This window comes from Herpailurus yagouaroundi, unplaced genomic scaffold, assembly GCF_014898765.1.
Source record: "Herpailurus yagouaroundi ecotype Mexico unplaced genomic scaffold, PumYag 195, whole genome shotgun sequence".
NCBI lineage: Eukaryota > Metazoa > Chordata > Mammalia > Carnivora > Felidae > Herpailurus > Herpailurus yagouaroundi.
The window spans coordinates 13,985,934-14,008,252 of record NW_024412426.1 but is presented as its reverse complement, the minus strand read 5'-3'; the positions used below and the strand labels follow the sequence as shown (position 1 = coordinate 14,008,252).

General features: G+C 40.1%; 1 protein-coding gene across 4 annotated transcripts in view; it reads left to right on the top strand.

The window, feature by feature from the left end:
- TDRD5 (tudor domain containing 5) overlaps window positions 1–22,319 on the top strand; it is a 108,408-nt gene that overhangs the window by 8,396 nt on the left and 77,693 nt on the right. For 3 of the 4 annotated variants that reach the window (XM_040446634.1, XM_040446633.1, XM_040446631.1), the window contains exons 5-8: window positions 2,336–2,573; window positions 3,282–3,692; window positions 5,707–5,903; window positions 21,951–22,034. In XM_040446634.1, coding sequence (XP_040302568.1) covers window positions 2,342–2,573; window positions 3,282–3,692; window positions 5,707–5,903; window positions 21,951–22,034 — 924 coding nt within the window. In that variant the 5' untranslated portion in view covers window positions 2,336–2,341. Of the gene's footprint in view, window positions 1–1,564; window positions 1,668–2,335; window positions 2,574–3,281; window positions 3,693–5,706; window positions 5,904–21,950; window positions 22,035–22,319 lie in introns of those variants that run through there. The other variant, XM_040446632.1, reaches the window with a different exon arrangement.

The window sequence follows — 22,319 nt, the reverse complement described above, 5'->3', positions numbered from 1 at the left end:
CATGTCTGAAAATGTCTTTTCTTTTCCTGCACTTAATGCTGGTTTGGCTGGGTAAAGGATTTGTTTCAGCTTTGAAGATACTGCTCCACTGAGAAATCCGATAGCCATCTAATGTCCAGTGCTTATATAATCTCTTTATATAAAATCTCTTGGGTGCCTGGGTGGCTCACTTGGTTAAGCATCTGACTTTTGGTTTCCGCTAGGGTCATGATCCCACTGTTTGTGAGTTCGAGCCCCACATGGGGCTCTGTGCTGACGGTACAGAGCCTGCTTGGGATTCTCTCTCTCCCTCTCTCTGCCCCTCCCCCACACACTCTCTCAAAATAAGTAAACTTAAAGAAAAAACAAAACTCTTGATTCCCTTTCTCCTAGGGATGGGATGGGATCTTCTCCTAGGATGGGATCTTTTTTTTCATTTGTTATTCTAAGGACTCACTCGGCCCTTTTAATCTGAAAATGTGTTTTTCTTCACATCTGGGATATTGTCCTTTTTTAACTCCCAGACCTCACCACCATTCTTTCTGTTGCTTCTGTAACATTTGTCATTTGGACGTTGGAACATCTAGATTCACTTTTCACATCTCATCATTTTCCTTTTTGTTAATTTGCTATTTAGCCTTGTCCATTCGACTATAAACCAGCCCATAAATCTTTTCTATTTTCTGTCAGGGGTTCCTCAATATACCTGCCTCATTGATGGAACATTTTGTTCCTAGAGCTTTTTTGGATTTAACATGTCATGGAATTTTAGATGGAAATTAAAGTAGATGTGCGTGCACAGCTTTCCTTCTTAATTCAGATTCCTTGGTTATGTTTTGGTTTGCCTTTTTACTTTTTTAGAGTGTACATCTTAAAGGTCTTTATACTGTGCCTCTGTTCTGCACCTCTTAAACTGTTTTCTAGTTTTCAAGGACCATAGAAATCGGGCTCATTCCACCTGTCCAGTAAATACATTCCCAGGTTATTTACCCAAATATACATTCCCTTTTTTAGTTTGCCAGCTCGTTTTTCTCCAATGGCACCTGGAAGTTTCTTTCTCCAGGTCCCAGTCATTCGTCTCTTCCGGGAGCTTAAATTGCTTGTAACTCTGCAGGGATTCAACACCTAGCGTCAGAAATGCCTGTAATTTCCCCCGACGATCAGACCTGGGTATCTTTTTTCCCCTTAAACAAGCTCCACCGGTGATTATGAGGCACACCCAAGTCAAGAACCTCGAGGCCCCCTCCACCTCCTCCTCCCACCTGCCTGTCCCAATGGCGGGACGGCCCGCTGCCCTTGCCCCTGTCGGGCTGGGGATGTGGTCGGAGAGGTTCTCGAGCCGCGGCCCCACCTCGCGTCTCCCAGCCACGCTGGACGAGGTAGGCGCCGGCGATTTCCGCCCCCTCCCCCCCCCGAAGGAACCAACGCCGCCCGAGAGCCTAGCGTGGCGGCCCCGCGCCGGCCGGCCCCCAGCCTGGACCCCCGAGCGTCCCGCCGTGCCCAACCGTCCCACCGGCCGCGCGCCCTCGGGGCTGGAACGCCGCGCGGGTTGCACGCCTCCCGCCCTCCAGCACTGGTGCGTAGGCGCGCGGGCGCCTTGGCTCTGCTCCTCCAAGGCGGCTGGAAGGGAGAGCGCCTTTGAGTCTCTGGGCCACGCAACGGCAGCGCCCGCACTGTGGGCGACACGGGTGAGGGGCGACACTCCACCCGCCTGCCTCCTGCCGGCCTCTCCCCACAACCCCCTCGCTGCGTGGGCAGTCCCCAGGGATCGAGGGAAGGGAAGCTTCCCCTTCCGCCTGGGGGCAGGGAGGGACGTTGGGGTGGGCAGGGGACCCGGCTCCCGGGCACAGATGAGGTCGTTGACTTGGGTACGAGGAAGCGGGCAGCCTCCCCGTCGGTCTGGGCCGGACCAGGTATGCCGGTGCGAGCGTCTTTACCGGGAGCCCTCTCCTAGCGCTGGGGAAGGCGGTATTGCGTTTGCCTCCTTCCCGAGCTTTTTCCCAGCGTCGAGGAGGGATCCCGTCTGAAGCGAAGTTTGCGGTGTAGAGACCCCAGACAAACCGTTATCCGGGCTTCAGCAAAGTCGAGCCAGGAACTTGGACTTCCCACACGTTAGCCAGGGGCAATGATGTCTCCAGACGCGTGCAGGTGAATCGACACAGGTTGAGAGAGCTTGAATTGTGTGAAACGCCGAGTTTCAGAGAATCCTCATGGTTTTGCTTCTGCTTTATCACCTTTAGAACTCTGGTGTCGATTGTTTATATTCCACTGTTGATCCTTTTAAACTCTCCCCTCCCTCCATCTTGGGTTTGTCTGCTCTTCCTAATGAGCCACGTTTCTATCTTAAATCCGGTAGGGTGCTATGTCTGAACAAGAGCGTATCCAGGAATGCCTGAGGAAAGAAATAAGGTCACTTCTCATCTCCACCAAAGATGGTTTGACCCCACAGCAGTTGGAAAAGGAGTACCTTTTGATGGTTGGCAGCCATTTACCACTCCGGGTTCTTGGATATCGGTCCACTATGGAGCTGGTGTTGGACATGCCTGATGTTGTCACTGTCTGCCCTTGTGGGGATGGTACTGTAATACTGAAAGGTAAGCTTAGAATTTGAAGATCTGTAAGTAACACGTAATTAGTAAAGAATTTTTCTGGTAAATAGGCAATGGGGAGTACGCCAGGTGATGTATGGAATTATTGAATGTGGTACACCTGAAACTAATATAACACTGTATGTTAACTGGAATTAAAAATATAAAAGAAAAAAGAATTGTTATAGCGATTATCCTGCACCCCAGGCAGGGGATTTTAATTTTTTGAGGGGGAGAGGGTTCATGGTTACCTTTGAAGTTGTGGGCAGAGTTAAAGCTTTAGCAAAATCAAGAATTTATTTCTCCAGAAAAATGTGCATTCACAGGAACTACATTTTGCATGTGATTTCAAATTATTGCACCTTAAATTGGAAGAAGCATAACAATGGGACTTTAACTATGACTTCATGTTTTAAATTTCGTGACGCACAGAAAAAAACATTGCAGGAAAGTTTGTTCATCTTGAGAGTTTCAGATATTTCAGGAGTCAGAAGTAATGTTAAATATTGGGCTTGATCTTTCTGTCTTCATCTTCTGATAGAGGAGCTAACAAGTGGTTGTCTAAAAGAGATGGAGGAACCAAGGGTTCATGTTTATCATGTTACCTAGATACACAGCTCCGTGGAGAATTAAAATTGTGTAACCACAGATGTAAGGGTACAGAAAGGAGCAAGTTTTCATCTAACTGTGATTTCTTTTTTCACACCTCCTTAGCCATTCCAGATGAATCCACCAAAGGAATAGCAAGTTTAGTTGCAAAACAGAGGAGCAACCATAAGGTTCGAAATTCCATGCCAAGGGGAAGGGCCAGTGTTTGCTCTGGGCCGAGCTCCCGTCATCGGCGAGTACCTTACCGGGGAAGGGTGCCTCCCATTCTTCCAGCTGTTGTGAAGAGTGAGTTGAAAGACCTGTTGGCGTTATCTCCCGTTCTCCTTTCTGATTTTGAAAAGGCATTTTCCAGGCGATTTGGACGTTCATTCCAGTATGTACAGTATGGATTCCTCTCTATGTTCGAAGTACTTAATGCTGCTTCAGATGTCATTTCAGTAGAGCAGACCAGAGCAGGTTCTTTGTTGATGCTAAGGAAGAGCGTAACAGAGGAAAAGCAGAGAGGATGGCCAGCAGGTAAGCATGTTAGCTTTAGTACTTAGTAACTTAGTAATTGTGGGTTAGCAAATTTTGGAGCAGTCATGGTAGATAGAGAGGTAGGTAATGCCTAAGCTCCCAGAGTTTGTCAAAGTTGCATCTTGGCTCTGCCACTTGCTGGTTGAGTGATCTCACTCCAGTTACTTAAAACATCTGAGCCTTAGTTTCCTCATCTCTAGAATAGGAATAATCATACTTGCCTCTTGGAGTAGTGCTGAGGATGAAACGAGATGAGGTCTGAAAAGTGCCTGGCATTTATAAGGGTGTAATAAGTGGTAGCTATTATAAAAATACAAGATCTGCTTCCTCTGGAACACTGTAAGCGAACATTAGTTGCGTGTGTTCACGTAAGGAAGATAGGGAAGATGAAAAGTTTAAAACTAATACTAGTTAGTAACATTTGCCATCTGAGTTTTGCTGGCACTGATGTTTGGTATCCTAGCAGGCGCTGCAATAATTTATGTAGTGTAATGATAACCACTTATATAGCGTTTTACCTTGGATTCTCCTAGCCACACCGTAGGGTAAATGACCCAGTCTTAGGGATAAGGAAAACAAAGCTCAGGATACGTAAATGACTTTTGCAAAGTTGCATGGCTAGAAAGGTGTTATAGCCAGGGTTAGAAACGCAGCTGTTAATACTGTTTAGCCAGTGCTATTCTTACCCAGTCATTGTCCCTCTTGTTTTTGTTTTATGTTTATACACACACACTACTATAATACCTATATAGTAGTTGACTTGACACACAGTGTTACATTAGTTTCAGGTGTGCAGCACAGTGATTTGACTACCTTGTGCTGTGCTCCCCACAGTGTAGTTACCATGTGCCATACAATGTTGTTACAATACCATGGGTTGTGTGCTGTACCTTTCGTCCCCGAATCACTGTCCCTCTTAAAGTCTCAGAAGACCAATGTGATCATTTGTATAGTGCGTCACTAGACCCTTGACGATACAGAATCTATACACTGAGCCTATTTTGGGAATCTCTACGCCTATTTCAGTGATTTTTCTTTTTCTCTAAAATCTGTATTTAGATTAATATAGGTGAAACCATGAGAATGTCCCCAGTTTAGAAACCAATACTTAAACTGTGGTAGGAAATGTAATTTGATATAGATATCCTAGGGGGTTTACGAGCTCTGGTCAGGGAAGACTATAGGGGCCAGTGTGTGTTTTGAATCTTACCCTCAACCATCAGCAATGTCAGTATTCTTGAGTTACTTGAACTTGGGGAGACAAACCTATGCTATTAAAGTTGTAAGAGGTTGATAGTGTATAAAGCAGCTTGCCAACTTATTGAATGGGGGGAGTGATATTCCTTCCCAGTGATTGGATTGTTCATGTTTCTCATCTGTGACCCTTCTTCCTATCATCAGGGTATCTTGGAAACAATTTGTGTGTGTGTGTGGGGGGGCTTGATCTTATGGTAAAGAAAGAGACCACAGTGAGGTCTAGTGATTGATCATTCATGTTGTATATCAGCATATATCTTGCCAGTGGTATTTTTCTCACTACAAATCTTGAAGAAAAAAATCTGTACTCTAGAATAATATCCTTTATTCTATAGCTTTTTATCCCCCTTTCCTGCTCCCATACTACTAGGTGATTATTCACCTAGTTTGAGAAGCATAGTTTTAAGCAGACTTCTTAGTTGGAGACTTTTTGGCCTCCTAAACGTTTTTAGGTTTTTACCTATTGAAATCTGCCTTTCTGTAATTATATTCAGGTGATCTTAAATGGAGTTTTTAGATAGCTCCAACCTTTTCAGTAACACATGTATGATCCCTTGGTTTTCTTTTATAGATGACTAATCTTTTCCATTGTATGTAAATTTTATTTGGCAATATGAAAATGTAAGCTTACTTTCCATAATTGTTATTTCTAAGTTGAGAACAGTTTGGTCACAGTAGCCTCTACATAGAATCACCAGAAAATAAAGTAGAAATTGTTAGTGACAACTTTTCTCCGCTCTTCTTTTATTCACAAAAGGAGGTAAAGTGTTTACCCAGCCTTTTAGAATGAAACAACAAAGGTCCTACCCTACAGTCTCCCCAGTCACAAAGGCACGCTTTTCGCAACCCACTTCAAACTTGGAACCACCGAAGCAAATACTGAACGTGGAAAATACTTTTAAGTCAAATGTGGTAGAGACTTCAAGGCTGAATCACGCTGAAAAATTAAACCAGGTGAGATATAGGAGTTTGGAGGTATAAACCAAAAATGTGTTTAAATTCAGTGGTTAATACTTAGACGGAGAAGCTTAATTTCAGATTTAACTTGAGCATTTTCTATGGTTGTGTGGATTATTAGCTAGTAAGAGGTGGCAGTGAGAAAAGAATAAAATTGTATCAACTCCCATGGTTTCTGTTACAGGCTTCCCCCACTATTGGAAAGTAGGGTGTTCCTATGAAACCTTTTGAAAGTTGAAACTGTGTAAAGCAAAGAAACAATTGCCATTAATTTATATAGAAAAAAATTTGAGCCTTCTTAGACCCCAAAAATAACCTCTCTTAGGCTTTTCTGATACCTTATGCTACATCTAGCCAATGGATTTTCTACCTTAGGACACATCTTGCTAATGGATGCACAAAATAAATGGGGGTAAAGCACAATTCAAAGCTATGGTGGTTTGATGCTGAACGTAGTTCTTGGGGAAGGAGGCTGGTGATGCCACTCTGGCTGCTCGGCGCGTGCTGCCCCTATAACCGCTCACTGCAGAACGATTGCTGGATGCTCTTTTTGCTTTTGGCCTTTATTGATAAAAGTGAAAATCCTCTTTCGATTTCTTTGGGTTAGCAAAAATGAGAACGGACCCTAGATTTTTCATAAAAGTGAAAGGGCATAGCATGAACTTTTGAAAAGTGAGGGACACCTGTACTTTGTGCAGCTGTCTCTAGTTCCGGCTTCTCACCAAAGTCCTAGAAGTATATTTGCAGCTTCCCTCATGACTATCTTCACCTGAATGGCTGGCCCTGAGCACTACAGTCCTGGTACTTTTCTGACTGTGTGTATGCTGAAGGAGTTTTGAACAAAAGCTACTAGAATATAACCAACAAAAACCCTGGTTAAATTAGCAAGATGACAACTTTCGTAGAGCTTAGAAGAAGCACATGGAAATTAAATTCAAGATCTAAAAGTGCCTTACCTCTATAACTTAAAAAATACTAGCTTTAGTAGCATAACTTACATATAGTTTATCCATTTAAAATGTACAGTTTGAATTTTGACAAATGTACCTCATTGCATAATCATCAAAATCAAGAGGCCAAACATTTCCATCATTCTCAAAAATTTCCATTATGCTGCTTTGTAGTTGATCTCTTTCCCCAGCTGTAGACACTACATAAATATTGCTTTCTGTAAGTTTGACTTTTCAAGAATTTCATGTAAATGGAATTAAATAACATCTAGCATTTGTGTCTAGCTTCTTTAACTTACCATGGTGCTTTCGAGATTCATCAGTATCAGTACTTTGTTACTTTTTCTTGTTGCGTACCGTTCCACTATATTGATCTATCTCAATTTGTTATCCATTCCCATCAGGTGACACCTGGGTTCTTTCCTGTGTGGGATATTTATATAAATAAAGCTGCTATGAACATTTGCATACACTTTGATCGTGGACTTCTCTTGAGTGAATACCTAGGAGTAGGATTGTTGGGTCATTCAGTAAGGGCATGTTTGACTTTATAAGAGATTGTCAGACTCTTCTAAAGTGGCTGTATTATTTCACATTACTGTAAACTACATATGAGAGTTCTAGCTGCATCTTTGTTAATGTTTGGTATTGTCCACTTAAAAAAATTATTCATGGGGCACCTGGGTGGCTCAGTTGGTTAAGCATCCAAGTTTGGCTTGGGTCATGATCTCATGGTTCATGGATTTGAGCCACGTGTTGGTGTGGTGACACCTGTGCTGACAGCTCAGGGCTTGGAGCCTGCTTCTGATTCTGTGTCTCCCTCTCTCTGCCCATCCCCAACTCGTGCTCTGTCTCTCTTTGAAAAATGAATAAACATTAATTTTTTTTTAATTATGGGTGTGTAGTGGTATTTCATTATGGTGTTGAAATTTCTCTAATGATGAATAATGTTGGGCATCTTTTCATATGCATATTTTCCATTTGTAAATTTTCCTTAAGGTGTCTCCTTGCATCCTTTGCTTGTTCTTTTTTTTTTATTTTTAACATTTATTTTTGAGACAGAGACAGAGCATGAACGGGGAGGGTCAGAGAGAGAGGGAGACACAGAATCTGAAACAGGCTCCAGGCTCTGAGCGGTCAGCACAGAGCCCGACGCGGGGCTCGAACTCACAGCCCTCACGGACCGTGAGATCATGACCTGAGCCGAAGTCGGCCGCCCAACCGACTGAGCCACCCAGGTGCCCCCCTTTGCTTGTTCTTAAAAATTGACTTTTGTATTGAGTTGGAAGAATTATTTATATATGAATGGGTACAAGTCCTTTACCAGAGACATGTTTTGCAAATACTTTCTCCTGGTATATGCTTATCTCATTTCCTTAGTTCTGCCTTTTGTGAAGCAGAAGCCTTTAATTTTGATGAAATCTAATTTATTTATATTTTTCTTTTGATTCTTGCCTAACTAATCTTTGTTGAATCCAAAGTCACAAAAATGTTGTATGTTTTCTTCTAGAAGTTTTATGATTTTTAGTTCTTAGGTCTATTACTGATTTCAAGTTAATTCTTATATAAGGTACCAGTATGGACCAGAGTTTTTTGCAATGGATTGCTAATTGCTCTAGCACTATTTTTTTTGAAAAATACTCTTTTCCTTGCTGAACTACCTTATTACTTTGGCACCTCTGTGAAATCTGTTGACCACTTATATGTGTAGCTTCTGTTTTTAGGACTGTCCATTCTGGTCCATTGATCTACAGGTTCTTTTGCCAGTACCCTTCTCTCTTAATATAGCTTTATAATAGCTTTATTTTTATTTTTTTTAATGTTTGTTTATTTTTGAGAGAGAGAGAGACAGTAAGTGGGGGGAGAGTAGAGAGAGAGGGAAAAACAGAATCAGAAGCAGGTTCCAGGTTCCGAGCTGTCAGCACAGAGCGTGACACGAGGCTTGAACTCATGAACCACGAGATCATGACCCGAGCCCAAGTCCGTCGCTAACCCAGTGACTGAGCCACCCAGGTGCCCTTTAACATCTTGAAATTATGTAGTTAAGTCCTACAGCTTTATTCTTTTTCAAATTGCTTTGGCTACTCTAGGTTCTTTGCATTTTCATATAAACCTAATTTGATATAAATCAGCTTGTCAATTTCTACCAAAAATAAATATGCCTCTTGTGATTTTGATTAGAATGAAACAAGGGATCTAGAGGTAAGTTTGGGGATAAATGACATCCTGACAGTATTGAATCTGCTGATCCATGAGCATAGTATAATTTCTCCACTTCGGTCTTTAAATTTTTAATACTCTTTTATAGTTTTAAGTACTCAAGGCCTACATATGTTTTGCTAAATTTTACCCCCCCACCACCACCATTTTTCATACTTTGGATATTATAAAGGGTATTTTCAGCTTATTTTCTAGTTCATTGTTATTAGTACATAGAAATCAATTGGATTTTTGTATATTGACCTTGCATCTTGTGACCTTGAATCAAGGTACTTGATAAACTCGATACTGTAGTTGACAGGTATTTTCAGTTTATTTTCTAGTTAATTGTTATTAGTACATAGAAATCAATTGGATTTTTTTTTATATTTTGACCTTGCATCTTGTGACCTTGAATCAAGGTACTTGATAAACTCAATACTGTAGTTGACATCATTCTAGTAACTATTTCGTAGAGTTGGGATTTTCTGCATAGACCATCATACCATCTGGGAGTAGACCATTTTACTTCCTTTTCAATCTGTATGCCCCCCCCCCCTTTTTTCCCCTTACATAAGCTGGGCTCTCTAGTATAATAATGCATAGAAATGGTGAGCATGGAAATTCTTGTCTTGTTCCTGACTATAGGGGAAAAACATTCAGTCTTTCATCATTAACTATGGTGTTAACTCTAGCATTTTTATAAATGCTGTATACCAGGTTGAGAAAATTCCCTTCTGTTCCTAGATTCTGAGAATTTTTTCCATGAATGTGTGTTGAAATTTTCTCCATCCATTGAGAGGATTATAGGATGTGCTATTGTGATTTATTATATAAAAATTATATTCCTTTTCTCATTTCTAGCATAGAGCTCCTAAAACTCTTGGAGTTTTTGAAGTGGTAAGAAATGTAAAGGTATCTTATGTTGCTAATGAAGTGTCTTTAGAAAGGACCTAAGGATGGGGGCTGGTTGCCAGTTGGAGCAAACGATGTCATTAGAGGGTCTGAACTTTTAATCCTACCCCAACCTCCTGAGAGAGGAAGGGGGCTACAGATAGAATCACTGGCCCCTAGTGAATGAATCAATCAGTTGTGCTGTTGTAGTAAAACCTCCATAAAACCCCAAAATACTGGATTTGGAGAGCTTTTAAGCTAGTGAACAGTAGAGTTTTGGGGGACACTGGCATGCCTGGAGAAGGTATGGAGGTCTGTGCCTCTTCCCGCTTATCTGGCTGTATGCATCTTCTCCATCTCACTATTTCTGAGTTCTATCTTTAAAAAAATTTTTAACTGATTTTTAAAAAAAAATTTAAGATACAGTTGATATATTAGTTTCAGATGTACATGATGCTTTGATATGTGTATAATGTGAAATGGTCACAGTATGTCTACTTAACATCCATCAGCACATATAGTTAGAAATTCTTTTTGTGATGTCTTAAGATTTACTGTCTTAGCAATTTTCTGTAGTAACATATATAATACATGTTATTATAATTGTATAATGTGTCATGTAGTCTTATTATATTTATTAATACATTATGAAATATAGTTACCATGCTGTATATTACATGCTGTACGGGACTTAATTATTTTATAACTGGAATTTTACTTTTGACCCTGTCCACCTATTCTACCCACTCCCAAATACCTGCTTCTGGCTATCATCCATCTGTTCTCTATATCTATGAACTCAAGTTTTTATTTATTTATTTATTTTTATTTTGTTTTTTAGATTCTGCGTATAAGTGAGATCATACAGTTGTCTTTCTCTGACTTATTTTCCTTAGTGTGATGCCCTCAAGGTCCATTCATGTTGTCACAAATGGTAGGATTTCCTTGCTTTTTTTTTATGGCTTAATAATATTCCAGTGTGTGTGTGTGTGTGTGTGTGTGTGTGTGTGTGTGTGTGTATCATACCATCTTTGTCCATTCATCTGCTGATGAATGTTTAGGTTGTTTCCATGTCTTGGCTATTGTAAATAATGCTGCAGTGAACATAGGGATTCAGATATTTTTTTGAGTTAGTGTTTTTATTTCCTTTGGATAAGTACCCAGAACTGAAGTTGCTGGATCATGTGGTAGTATGGTTTTTTTGAGGAACCTCTGTAATGTTTTCCATAGTAGCTACACCAATTTACATTACACCAACATGCCCCAGGGTTCCTTTTTCTCCATATCCTCACCAGCACTTACTGTTTCTTGTCCTTTTGATAATAGCCATTCTAACAGGTGTGAGGTGATACTTCATTGTGGTTTTGCTTTGCATTTTTGTGATGATTAGTGATGTGGAGCACGTTTTCATGTACCTGTTTGTCATCTGTATGTCTTCCTTGGAAAAATGTCTATTCAGATCCTCTGCCCATTTTAAAATTTGGTTGTTTTCTTGCTGTTGAGTTGTATAAGTTCTTTATGTATTTGGGATATTAACCCCTTATCAGATATTGGACTTAGAAATTTTTTCTCCTTTTAAGTAGGTTGCCTTTTGATTTTGTTGATGGTTTCCTTTGCTGTGTAGAAGCTTTTTTGATGTAGTCCCATTTGTTTATTTTTGCTTTTGGTACTTTTGGTGTCCAATCTAAAAAATCACTGCCAAGAATGGTATCAAGGAACTTACCATCTGTGGGTTTTTTTTTTTTTTTTAGGGTTTGTATGGTTTCACATCTTACATTCAATTTTAATCCATTTTGAGTTTTTGTGGGTGTAGCATTATATTGTTTTATAATAAACCAGTAATAAATCAGTAAGTAAAATGTTTATGAGTTCTGTGGCTGCTTTAGCAACTCGGTTGAACTCAAGGAGGGTGTCATGGAACTTCTGATTTATAGTAACTTGATCAGAAGCACAGATAATAACTTGGACTTGGAATTGTGGTGGGGGTGGGGCACAATCTTGTTGGACTTGGCCCTTAATTTATGGAAGCTGATGTAATGCCAGGTAGATAGACATGAATTGAAGTACAAGATACCCAGCTGATGTTGGAGAATTGCTTGAGTGTGGGATAAAATCCACATACATGTAAGTCGAGTCAGAATTCTATAGTGCTTTTCTTTTCTAAAGAAAAATTATTATAATTATAAAAAATTATAATCCAAGTAATACAGGCCTCTTAAAAGGAATTGGGAAGTTTTTCTTTTATTTATTTATTTGGCGTTTTTTTTTTTATTTTTAATATGAAATTTATTGTCAAATTGGTTTCCATACAACACCCAGTGCTCATCCCAATGGGGGGGGCGCACCCCCCCTTCCCTCCCTCCCACCCCCCCCCCATCAACCCTCAGTTCTCAGTTTTTAAGGGTCTTTTATGTTTTGGCTCCCTCCCTTTCTAACATTTTTTTTTTCTTCCCCTTCTCCATGGTCTTCTGTTAAGTTTCTCAGGATCCACATAAGAGTGAAAACATATGGTATCTGTTTCTCTGTATGACTTATTTCACTTAGCATAACACTTTCCAGTTCCATCCATGTTGCTACAAAGGGCCAGATTTCATTCTTTCTCATTGCCACGTAGTACTCCATTGTGTATATAAACCATAATTTCTTTATCCATTCATCAGTTGATGGACATTTAGGCTCTTTCCATACTTTGGCTATTGTTGAGAGTGCTGCTATAAACATTGGGGTACAAGTGCCCCTATGCATCAGCACTCCTGTATCCCTTGGGTAAATTCCTAGCAGTGCTATTGCTGGGCCATAGGGCAGATATATTTTAAATTTTTTGAGGAACCTCCACACTGTTTTCCATAGCGGCTGCACCAGTTTGCATTCCCACTAACAGTACAAGAGGGTTCCCATTTCTCCACATCCTCTCCAACATCTATAGTCTCCTGATATGTTCATTTTGGCCACTCTGACTGGCGTGAGATGATATCTGAGTGTGGTTTTGATTTGTATTTCCCTGATGAGCGACATTGAGCATCTTTTCATGTGCCTGTTGGCCATCTGGATGTCTTTGGGGAAGTGTCTCTTCATGTTTTCTGCCCATTTCTTCACTGGATTATTTGTTTTTCGGGTGTGGAGTTTGGTGAGCTGTTTATAGATTTTGGATACTAGCCCTTTGTCTGATAATGTCATTTGCAAATATCTTTTCCCATTCCATTGGTTGCCTTTTAGTTTTGTTGATTGTTTCCTTTGCTGTGCAGAAGCTTATTATCTTGATGAGGTCCCAGTAGTTCATTTTTGCTTTTAATTCCCTTGCCTTTGGGGATGTGTCGAGTAAGAAATTGCTGCGGCTGAGGTCAGAGAAGTTTTTTCCTGCTTTCTCCTCTAGGGTTTTGATAGTTTCCTGTCTCACATTCGGGTCCTTTATCCATTTTGAGTTTATTTTTGTGCATGGTGTAAGAAAGTGGTCTAGTTTCAACCTTCTGCATGTTGCTGTCCAGTTCTCCCAGCACCATTGGTTAAAGGGACTGTCTTTTTTCCATTGGATATTCTTTCCTGCTTTGTCAAAGATTAGTTGGCCATACTTTTGTGGGTCTAATTCTGGGGTTTCTATCCTATTCCATTGGTCTATGTGTCTGTTTTTGTGCCAATACCTTGCTGTCCTGATGATTACAGCTTTGTAGTAGAGGCTTAAAGTCTGGGATTGTGATGCCTCCCACTTTGGTCTTCAATATTACTTTGGCTATTCAGGGTCTTTTGTGATTCCATACAAATTTTATGATTGCTTGTTCTAGCTCCGAGAAGAATGGTGGTGCAATTTTGATTGGGATTGCATTGAATGTGTAGATTGCTTTGGGTAGCATTGACATTTTGACAATATTTATTCTTCCAGTCCATGAGCACGGAATGTTTTTCCATTTCTTTATATCTTCTTCAATTTCCTTCATAAGCTTTCTATAGTTTTCAGCATATAGATCTTTTATATCTTTAGTTAGGTTTATTCCTAGGTATTTTATGCTTCTTGGTGCAATTGTGAAGGGGATCAGTTTCTTTATTTGTCTTTCTGTTGCTTCATTATTAGTGCATAAGAAAGCAACTGATTTCTGTACATTGATTTTGTATCCTGCAACTTTCCTGAATTCATGTATCAGTTCTAGCAGACTTTTGGTGGAGTCTGTTGGGTTTTCCATGTATAATATCATTTAATATTGTTATAAATCTATTCTTCTATGCTTATAAAGGAAACATATATACTTGTAGAGTTTTGAGTAGGAACAGCTAGTAAACTCCTCTATAATTTTGAAGAAATGGCAAGTTGTACTTTTATAAATAGGATCTTCAGAAAGGTAGTACCTTTGTGGGTAGCTCTAGACTGAGGGTTTTCTCTGGACTGTCTTAGTCGCTAGTGCTTCCATAATAAAGTAACTTAGATCAGGTAGCTGTAAACAACAGAAATTTATTTTCTCACAGTTGTGAAGGCTGGAAGTTCCAGACTGGGGCGATAACGTAGCTGCGTTCTGCTGAGAGTTCTCTTGCTGGCTTGCCCCTTCTCGCAGTGTGCTCACATGGCCTTTCCTCAGTGTGTGCACATGGAGGAGACCAAGCTCTCTGGTTTCTCTTTTTGTAGGGGTGCTAATCCCATCACGAAGGCTTCACCCTCATACCTCACCACAAAAAAAAAAAAATTACATTGGGGGTTAGGCCTTTAAAATATGAATTTTAGGAAACATAATACCTATCCTAACAAAGCAAAACTCAGAATGATTGAGTCCAAATAAATTAACTGTGTGAAGCTCCACAATGAATAAGTTTGTTTTGGCTTTTCCAATGTTTGACGTTATTTCCATTTTCCAAATTTATTGTATTGATTAAAAATTCCCGAACAAAATATTAGAGAATGATATAGCATGTTTTTTGGAGACTTTATAGAATTGGGTGGGATGACTGTGCGTTTAGCCATCAGAGCCAGGGAATAACAAATGCAAAGTCTAGGACCTTTGCTCCTGGCATGGCTCCAGGGAGAAGGGTGAGAAAGATGCACATACACTTCTTCTATATCTTTTCTCCTTTGAGTTTCATCCTGTGTTTTGCAGCTCCAAGAATTCCTCGTAGCTGCTGTCTAATAACCACATTTCACTTCTGGGTGAAGTTTTTGCCATTGGAACTATTTAAATCTTGTTCCAAAGAGTTGGCTCTCATTCTTGAACTATGTATTTTACTTTGGTAGCAGACCATACTCTACATAATTACCAGATCTTACATAGTCCTATTTCTAAAAAGTACAACTTCCATTTCTTCAAAATTTTAGATCAGTTTGCTATGTGTTTTTGGTCAAAACTCCACATGTATTTATGAGCATAGAAAAAGAACAGATCTGTAACAAATTTAAATTATGAATTTACAGACTTCTTTTTGATCATCTGTATTTCACGTATTTCCAGTGAACACGTTATTTTGTAATAAGGAAAACATGTTATTAAAAAGAAGAAAAATAAGTTTCTCCTTTGTAAAATGAGGGTTAGTATTTTTTCATCTTTCACCTTCAAGAGAAACAGCCAGGGTGGTCACTAGTATCTACCCTTTGTCCATTGTAATGCTTTGTTTCACAAAGGAAATGGTTAGAACAGTTTAAAGCCTCTTTTGCAAGATACAATCATCTTTTTACCACATTCTATTAAATTTCCTTTAGATTGACTGAAGGGAAGTTTGGATGGAGATGCAAATGTGAGTAGGTGAGAATGGATTAGCTGTATTTTCTAGTGAATGAAGCTTCCTGTAGTCCTACATCACAGGTAACCATAGTGTTACTGTTATTGTGAATAGGTCATGGCCTGTAACAATGGCCGGGGTTTGGTCGGGGAACAGGGATCTGACATTTCTAGGTTGTCTAGCTTTAAGAGTACCCCATCCCACCCTACCCCACCCTACCCCATCTTACATAGTAGAAAACTTCATTGTAACATTCAGCATGAGGTTTAAAGTAGGTAAACCTGGAATTATAAAAAGATCTCGCCTTAAACGAATTAAAAATCAGGGCTGGGTGTTAGTTTGCACCTAACTTTTAATTTGCAACCAGACAATTTGGTAGTTTCTGTGTGAATAAGGAGGTGTGCTTGGTTATTGCATATAAGAAAGGATACTTCTTTTATCTCACTTGGTGACCTGGCTCAAGTATCCTGTAAGAGTATCTTCCCTCAACAAGCAGCTGGATACGCTAAACAGTTCCTGTCGGCAGGAGCCGTCCCTGGCTTCATTAATGCAGTTCTCCGGAAGTTGTGTTCTCTGGCCAACTCAAAGTAGCTGTTCACTATCTCGTTTTCTTGTGAGTTTGGGTGAAGTTTTTAGTATGGCAAGTCACATTCCGTGCTGCCTGGCTTTTAGTCAGATGAGGTATCTGGCAAATATTTAAGCAGTTGAAAGCTTTGCTTCCGTGTGTGTATTGGTGCCAGTTTTGTGATCTTTATCAGAAATGTGTTCATGTTGTACCATATGGCCAAAGGGCTGGAGTATATTCCTCTAAGATGTCACTTCTGTACCTTCCTTTTCAAAATGCTTCCACCCTCATGTTTCTAAATAGCACCCAGGTGTCTGTTTTTAAAACCTTTTTTTTCTTATTACAAAAGTAATATAGATTGATTATAGAAGACTTGAAATACAAGAAGGCACAGAAGAAAATAAAAATCACCTGTACTTTTATCATCCAGAAAAGCTGATTTTTTAATGTAAATTCCAGTTCGCTAACATAGTGTAATTAGTTTCAGGTGTTTAATACAGTGATTCAACCCTTCATACAACACCTGGTGCTCATTGCAAGTGCCCTCCTTAATCCCTGTCACCTATTGACCCCTTCGCCTCTCTAGCCATCATCTGGTTCTCTGTAAAGGTCTGTTTCTTGGTGTGCCTCTTTTCCCCCCTCTTTGCTTGTTTGTTTTGTTTCTTCAAGTTCACATATGAGTGGAATCATATGGTATTTTTCTTGCCCTGACTTATTTCAAAAAGGATACCTACACTCAGATGTTTGTAATATCATTATCTACAATAGCCAAATTATGGAAATAGCCTGTGTCCATTGACTGATGAATGGATAAGGAAGATGTGGTATGTACATACACTGGAATATTATTCAACCATAAAAAAGAATGAAATCTTGCCATTTCCAATGATGTACATAGAGCTAGAGAGTATTATGCTAGGTGACTTTTTCTTTTTTTAAATAGAATCTTTCTGGTCCAGATTTGTGACCTGCTTTTTTAAGTCCTAACTGTGAATTGTGAACATCCCACACTGTTAAATATTGTAATGCAACATAATTAAAAAAATTTTTTTAGTGTCTATTTTTGAGAGAGAGAGAGAGAGACAGAGACAGAGCATGAGCAGGGGAGGGACAGAGAAAGAGGGAGACACAATTCGATGCAGACTCCAGGCTCTGAGCTGTCAGCACAGAGCCCAACGTGGGGCTCAAACTGAGGAACCGTGAGATCATGACCTGAGCTGAAGGTGGACACTTAACCGACTGAACCACCCAGGTGCCCCACCAATACAATTTTTAATGGGAGTAGGATGCACCATAATTTATTTAACTTGTAACTTTTGTTAGGCACTAAGGCTGTTTCTAGTGTTCGCTATTAAAAATAGCCTTGTGGGGGCACCTCGCTGGTTCAGTCGGTAGAGTGTGTGAGTCTTAATCTCAGGGTCATGAGTTTAAGCTCCACGTTGGGCATGGAGCCTAGTTAAAAAAATAAAAATAGCCTTGTGATGAAAATCTTGTTCAAATTTGCATATATCCGCTACTCCACAGAATAAATTTCTAGAGCAACAGTCACTGCATCAAAAGGAGTGTGTATTTTTATGTAGTTAAGTTGTCCTCGTAAAAGTTTCAGGTAGCACTGAGATAAGGTGCGTAAGGAATGTGCTTCTTGTACCTTTGATGATACTCAGTATAAATGATCTCTCCCTCGCCACCAACCCAGTATGTTCGGTCTCCCAGTGCTTTTCTAATGCCTTCTGGCATATTATCCCTTCATAACACTCTGTGGATCTTTTCATGATATTTTTTATAATTGCAATTATATTTATGATTGTTTCATGTCTGTCTCTCCACACCAGACTGCAAGTTCCAGGAGGGCAGTGACCGTATCTAGTTTATTGACCCCTACAGTGTGCAGCACATAGTATGTGTTCAGTACATTTTTGTTGAATGAATGGGCATTATTATAAAATTAATTTTCCAATATGATAGGTAACTATATTGGACTATTGTCTTTTTATGAGCTTGATGCTTTTATTGCTTAATATTTATCAGTTGCCTATTTATGTCTTTATCCTTTTTTCTGAGGAGTCCATCTTTTTGATTCAAAGTTCTTCTCTGCCTCTTCTCTGTTCCTAGAGGCTCCTCTCTGAATATGGTATTTTTTCTCATCACTTTCCATCTTTATTTATGCTCTGATAATGTTTTGTTCACTTGATTTATTCATTCTTTTTGTTTGGTATTTAGGCATCTGAGACTGGAGGATTATTGAAATCAGAGGCCCCTCTTGATTACTTTCCTTATGTCAGTCACTGATTACCTTCCTTTCTTACCCCTGCCCCCGGGCCCCCATTTTAATTTCTACCCTCCAATTATAGATATCCCCAAGATTAACTGGACTTTAAAAAATCTCCCCACCCCATTCAGTTTAAAGTTAGCTTAATATAGTGGTCTAGCTTGAGGCTAAAACCCATTTTTTTACTTTAAAAAATAAAAAATAAAAAATAATTTTTTTAATGTTTATTCACATTTGAGAGAGAGAGAGAGACAGAGCACAAGCTGGGGTTGGGGGCAGAGAGAGGAGGAGATACAGAATCTGAAGGAGGCTCCAGGCTCTGAGCTGTCAGCACAGAGCCCGATGTGGGGCTTGAACTCACGAACCATGAGCTTATGACGTGAGCCAAAGTCAGACATTTAACCAACTGAGCCACCCAGGCACCCTGAAGAAAAATTTTTTTTTAATGTTTATTTTTGAGAGAGAGAGAGAGAGAGAGAGAGAGAGAGAGAGAGAGGGAAGGGCAGAGAGAGAGGGAGATACAGAATCCAAAAGCAGGCTCCAGGCTCCAAGCTGTCGATACAGAGCCTGATGTGGGGCTCAAACTCAGGAACTGTGAGATCATGACCTGAGCTGAAGTCGGACACTTAACCGACTGAGCCACCCAGGCCCCTGTTGTGTTTTTTTTTTTTTTTTTTCCTTCTTGAGAAACACTCTGTTCCTAGGTAAGAGCATTGTAAACCCAGGCTTGGTAACTGTTTTCTCTAAAGGGCCACATGGTAAATATTTGAGGCGCTGTTATAAACACCCAACTCTGCCCTTGTGGTGCGAAAAGCAATCATGTGGATAATGTGTAAATGAGTGAGTGTGGCCATGTTCCATTAAAACTTTATGAATACTGGAATTTGAATTTCATATAATTTTCATGTGTCACAAAATATTATTTTCTCCCCTAGCTGTTTAAAAATGTTGAGACAATTTTTAGCTTGTGATTTGCCTGTTACAAGCCATAGTTCAGAGGGAAAAATGACATTTGTAATCCTCATCCTGTTACCTCCCAGTTTCTCAAGCTTTTGGAATTGATTGAAAAACAGCAAAATCCTATCTCTGTGTTCCCAGGTCCTTTTTCCTTCTAAACCGTATAGTCTTTGAGGCTGTTTCCCTGGCCTCTTCCTATTCATCCCTCAGCAGTTCCCTCCTTTGCACGGTGTTCTTTCCTAATTTCCCGGATTCCATGTCCCACCTTTGTCGTGCCCCCTCTCTCTAGTCTGACTTGCTTAGTGCCCTGGTAAAGACGCCTGCCCTCAGTTTTCGTGGCCTCCCCGTTGGTCATCCACCCTCCCAGTATCATTTTCTGCTGCTGCCAGATTAAACTTCTGATGATGCCTCTCCCCTGCTAAAAATCTCCAACATATGTATTTGTCTACATAACCCGGTGAAACTCCTTAGTTTGGCATCTGAGGTATTCTGTAGTACTTCCTTCTCCTTTTGTCAGTGTTGTCTTCCGCTCTTTCCTTATTCCCTTCAGGCAAATTATTATTTTTTTTTTCCTTTTTTCCTGTGTTCATGAAGTTCCTTATACCTTTATTGCCTTCTCTACCGCCCTTCTCTGTGATGTTCCCCGGCTCTTCAAAAAGGAAGCCTTCGTTATATTTATAACTTAGTGTGATAATATGTCCTTGTGCAATTCTGCACCTCTTCGGTGATGCTCAGAGTCAACCTTAGCTTATAGTGGTTTATCCATTTATCTCCTTTCCCTACTTAATTTTAAGGGGCTTGAGAAGAATGGCACTGAGGTGACTGTGTGTGTGTGTGTGTGTGTGTGTGTGTGTGTGTCCCCTGAAACACCTAGCGCAGTGATAAGACAAGAAGTTGTTGTATTGAATCTTCAAATGAGGGGAGCATGTTGGGATGTGAAGAATCCGTTACCTTTAGATGCTCTTACTGTTCACTTGCGGAGCTTTAGGGGGTTATCTCATGGCGATTTAGAAGATGTATGAAGAACATAAGCCCAAGGGCTGAGGCTTTTTGTGAAAGCTAGTGATATAATAATCTTAGGAACCTAATCCGCCCCCCCCATCCCCTTTCCTTGTCAACCTTAAGAGATAGTGAAATTCATTTTTCAGATGAGGAAACCGAGACCTAAAAAGGTTACACAGTTTGTAACTAATAACAGGCCAAGTGTCAACAAGAAGAAAGATGAAAAAATGCAAAGTTTAGAAGGAGAAAGTATTAATAATGTTTGCGTCTGTGTGATAAAAATTTTAGGTAATTTGTTGTTTTTCTCTTTTGTGTCTTTTCTAACATATTTTATCCACTCATTGTCTTTAAACATAACTCCATGATCTTTCATTCCACTTTAGATCTCCCTGCTGTAGCTGTTCCCTGGGTGTGGGCTGTCTGCATATGCTCCGTGCTTCTCTGACCATGCTTGCCTGTGCTTCCAGCTTGCTTTTCCAAGTATTCCTGTACATCTTCTGCCTTACTGGGGCCCCTCCATGCCATTGGCTTCTCTCAGCTAAAATCCTGAGTCCCCTGTTGTCTTAACTTTGGCCTCTCCTGTTTTCCTTTAGAACTGCTGGCCTGTTGCCCTTGCACAGTCCTCCATCATTTTCTCGCCTTTATTTTTCTACTGTCTCAACTGCCTGAACTTTCTTCCCCTTCCCTCTAACTCTTAGGAGTGGGCCTTGCTGCCCAACTCACAGAGAATACTGAAGTCATCAGGTAGTAACTCCACCTGACCCCACATTCTGTATCATATGCCTCCTGGTTCTTTCTCCCTTTTTTTTTCTACTACAGCAGAAGAGCTTTTCCTTCTTGCCAGGCTCAGGTGCTTTCCTGCCTCCCAGGGACCGTCCATCATCCAGTCTCTTCCTTGCATTTGGCATTCACTAAGCATATGTTTAGTAAACACTGAATTTTTTTAAATAGAAGGAAACTAGGGGCGCCTGGGTGGCTCAGTCAGTTGAGCGTCCGACTTCGGCTCAGGTCATGATCTCGTGGTCCGTGAGTTCGAGCCCCGCGTCGGGCTCTGGGCTGATGGCTCAGAGCCTGGAGCCTACTTCCGATTCTATGTCTCCCTCTCTCTCTGCCCCTCCCCCGTTCATGCTCTGTCTCTCTCTGTCTCAAAAATAAATAAATGTTAAAAAAAATTTTTTTAAATAAAAAAAATAAAATAAAAATAAATAGAAGGAAACTAGTAACAAGAATCCTTTCTGGGTACGAGTAGGAGATTGAAAAATTGGATACTCTAGAATCTAATTGTTAAAGAGAATGTTAATTATTTGGAAAATTTAGAGTGTTTAGTTTTATAGATTGCATCTATTTTAGAGGTATTTTATGCGGTGTGAAATGCTACAGTGCCTCTTAAGAACAATATTTTACCCATTTGATTGAAATAAAATTTCCTGTGGTAGATGTTTCCTTTTACATATTGTTCATATTTATCTTTGATCTTTTTGGATTATAACCTGAACTTTTTTTTTTTTTCATAGTTGGAGAACACATTCAAATCAGTTATTGCACAAATTGGGCCTGGAGGGACTATCAATCCAGAACTAAAACATAAGATAAAATTGGTAAGTATTTTCTGTTTCTGGGAAATGAATAGGGATGATTGATTGTACAATTTAAAAATTTTTTAATGTTGGTTTGTTTTTGAAAGAGCACGAACAAGGGAGGGGTAGAGAGAGAGGGAGACACAGAATCCACAGCAGGCTCCAGGCTCTCAGCTGTCAGCACAGAGAAAGATGTGGGACTCAAACTCACAAACTGCTAGATCATGACCTGAGCTGAAAAATTGGCGTTGAACAGACTAAGCCACCCAGGCACCTCTAATTATATATTTAGATCTCATTTGTGGT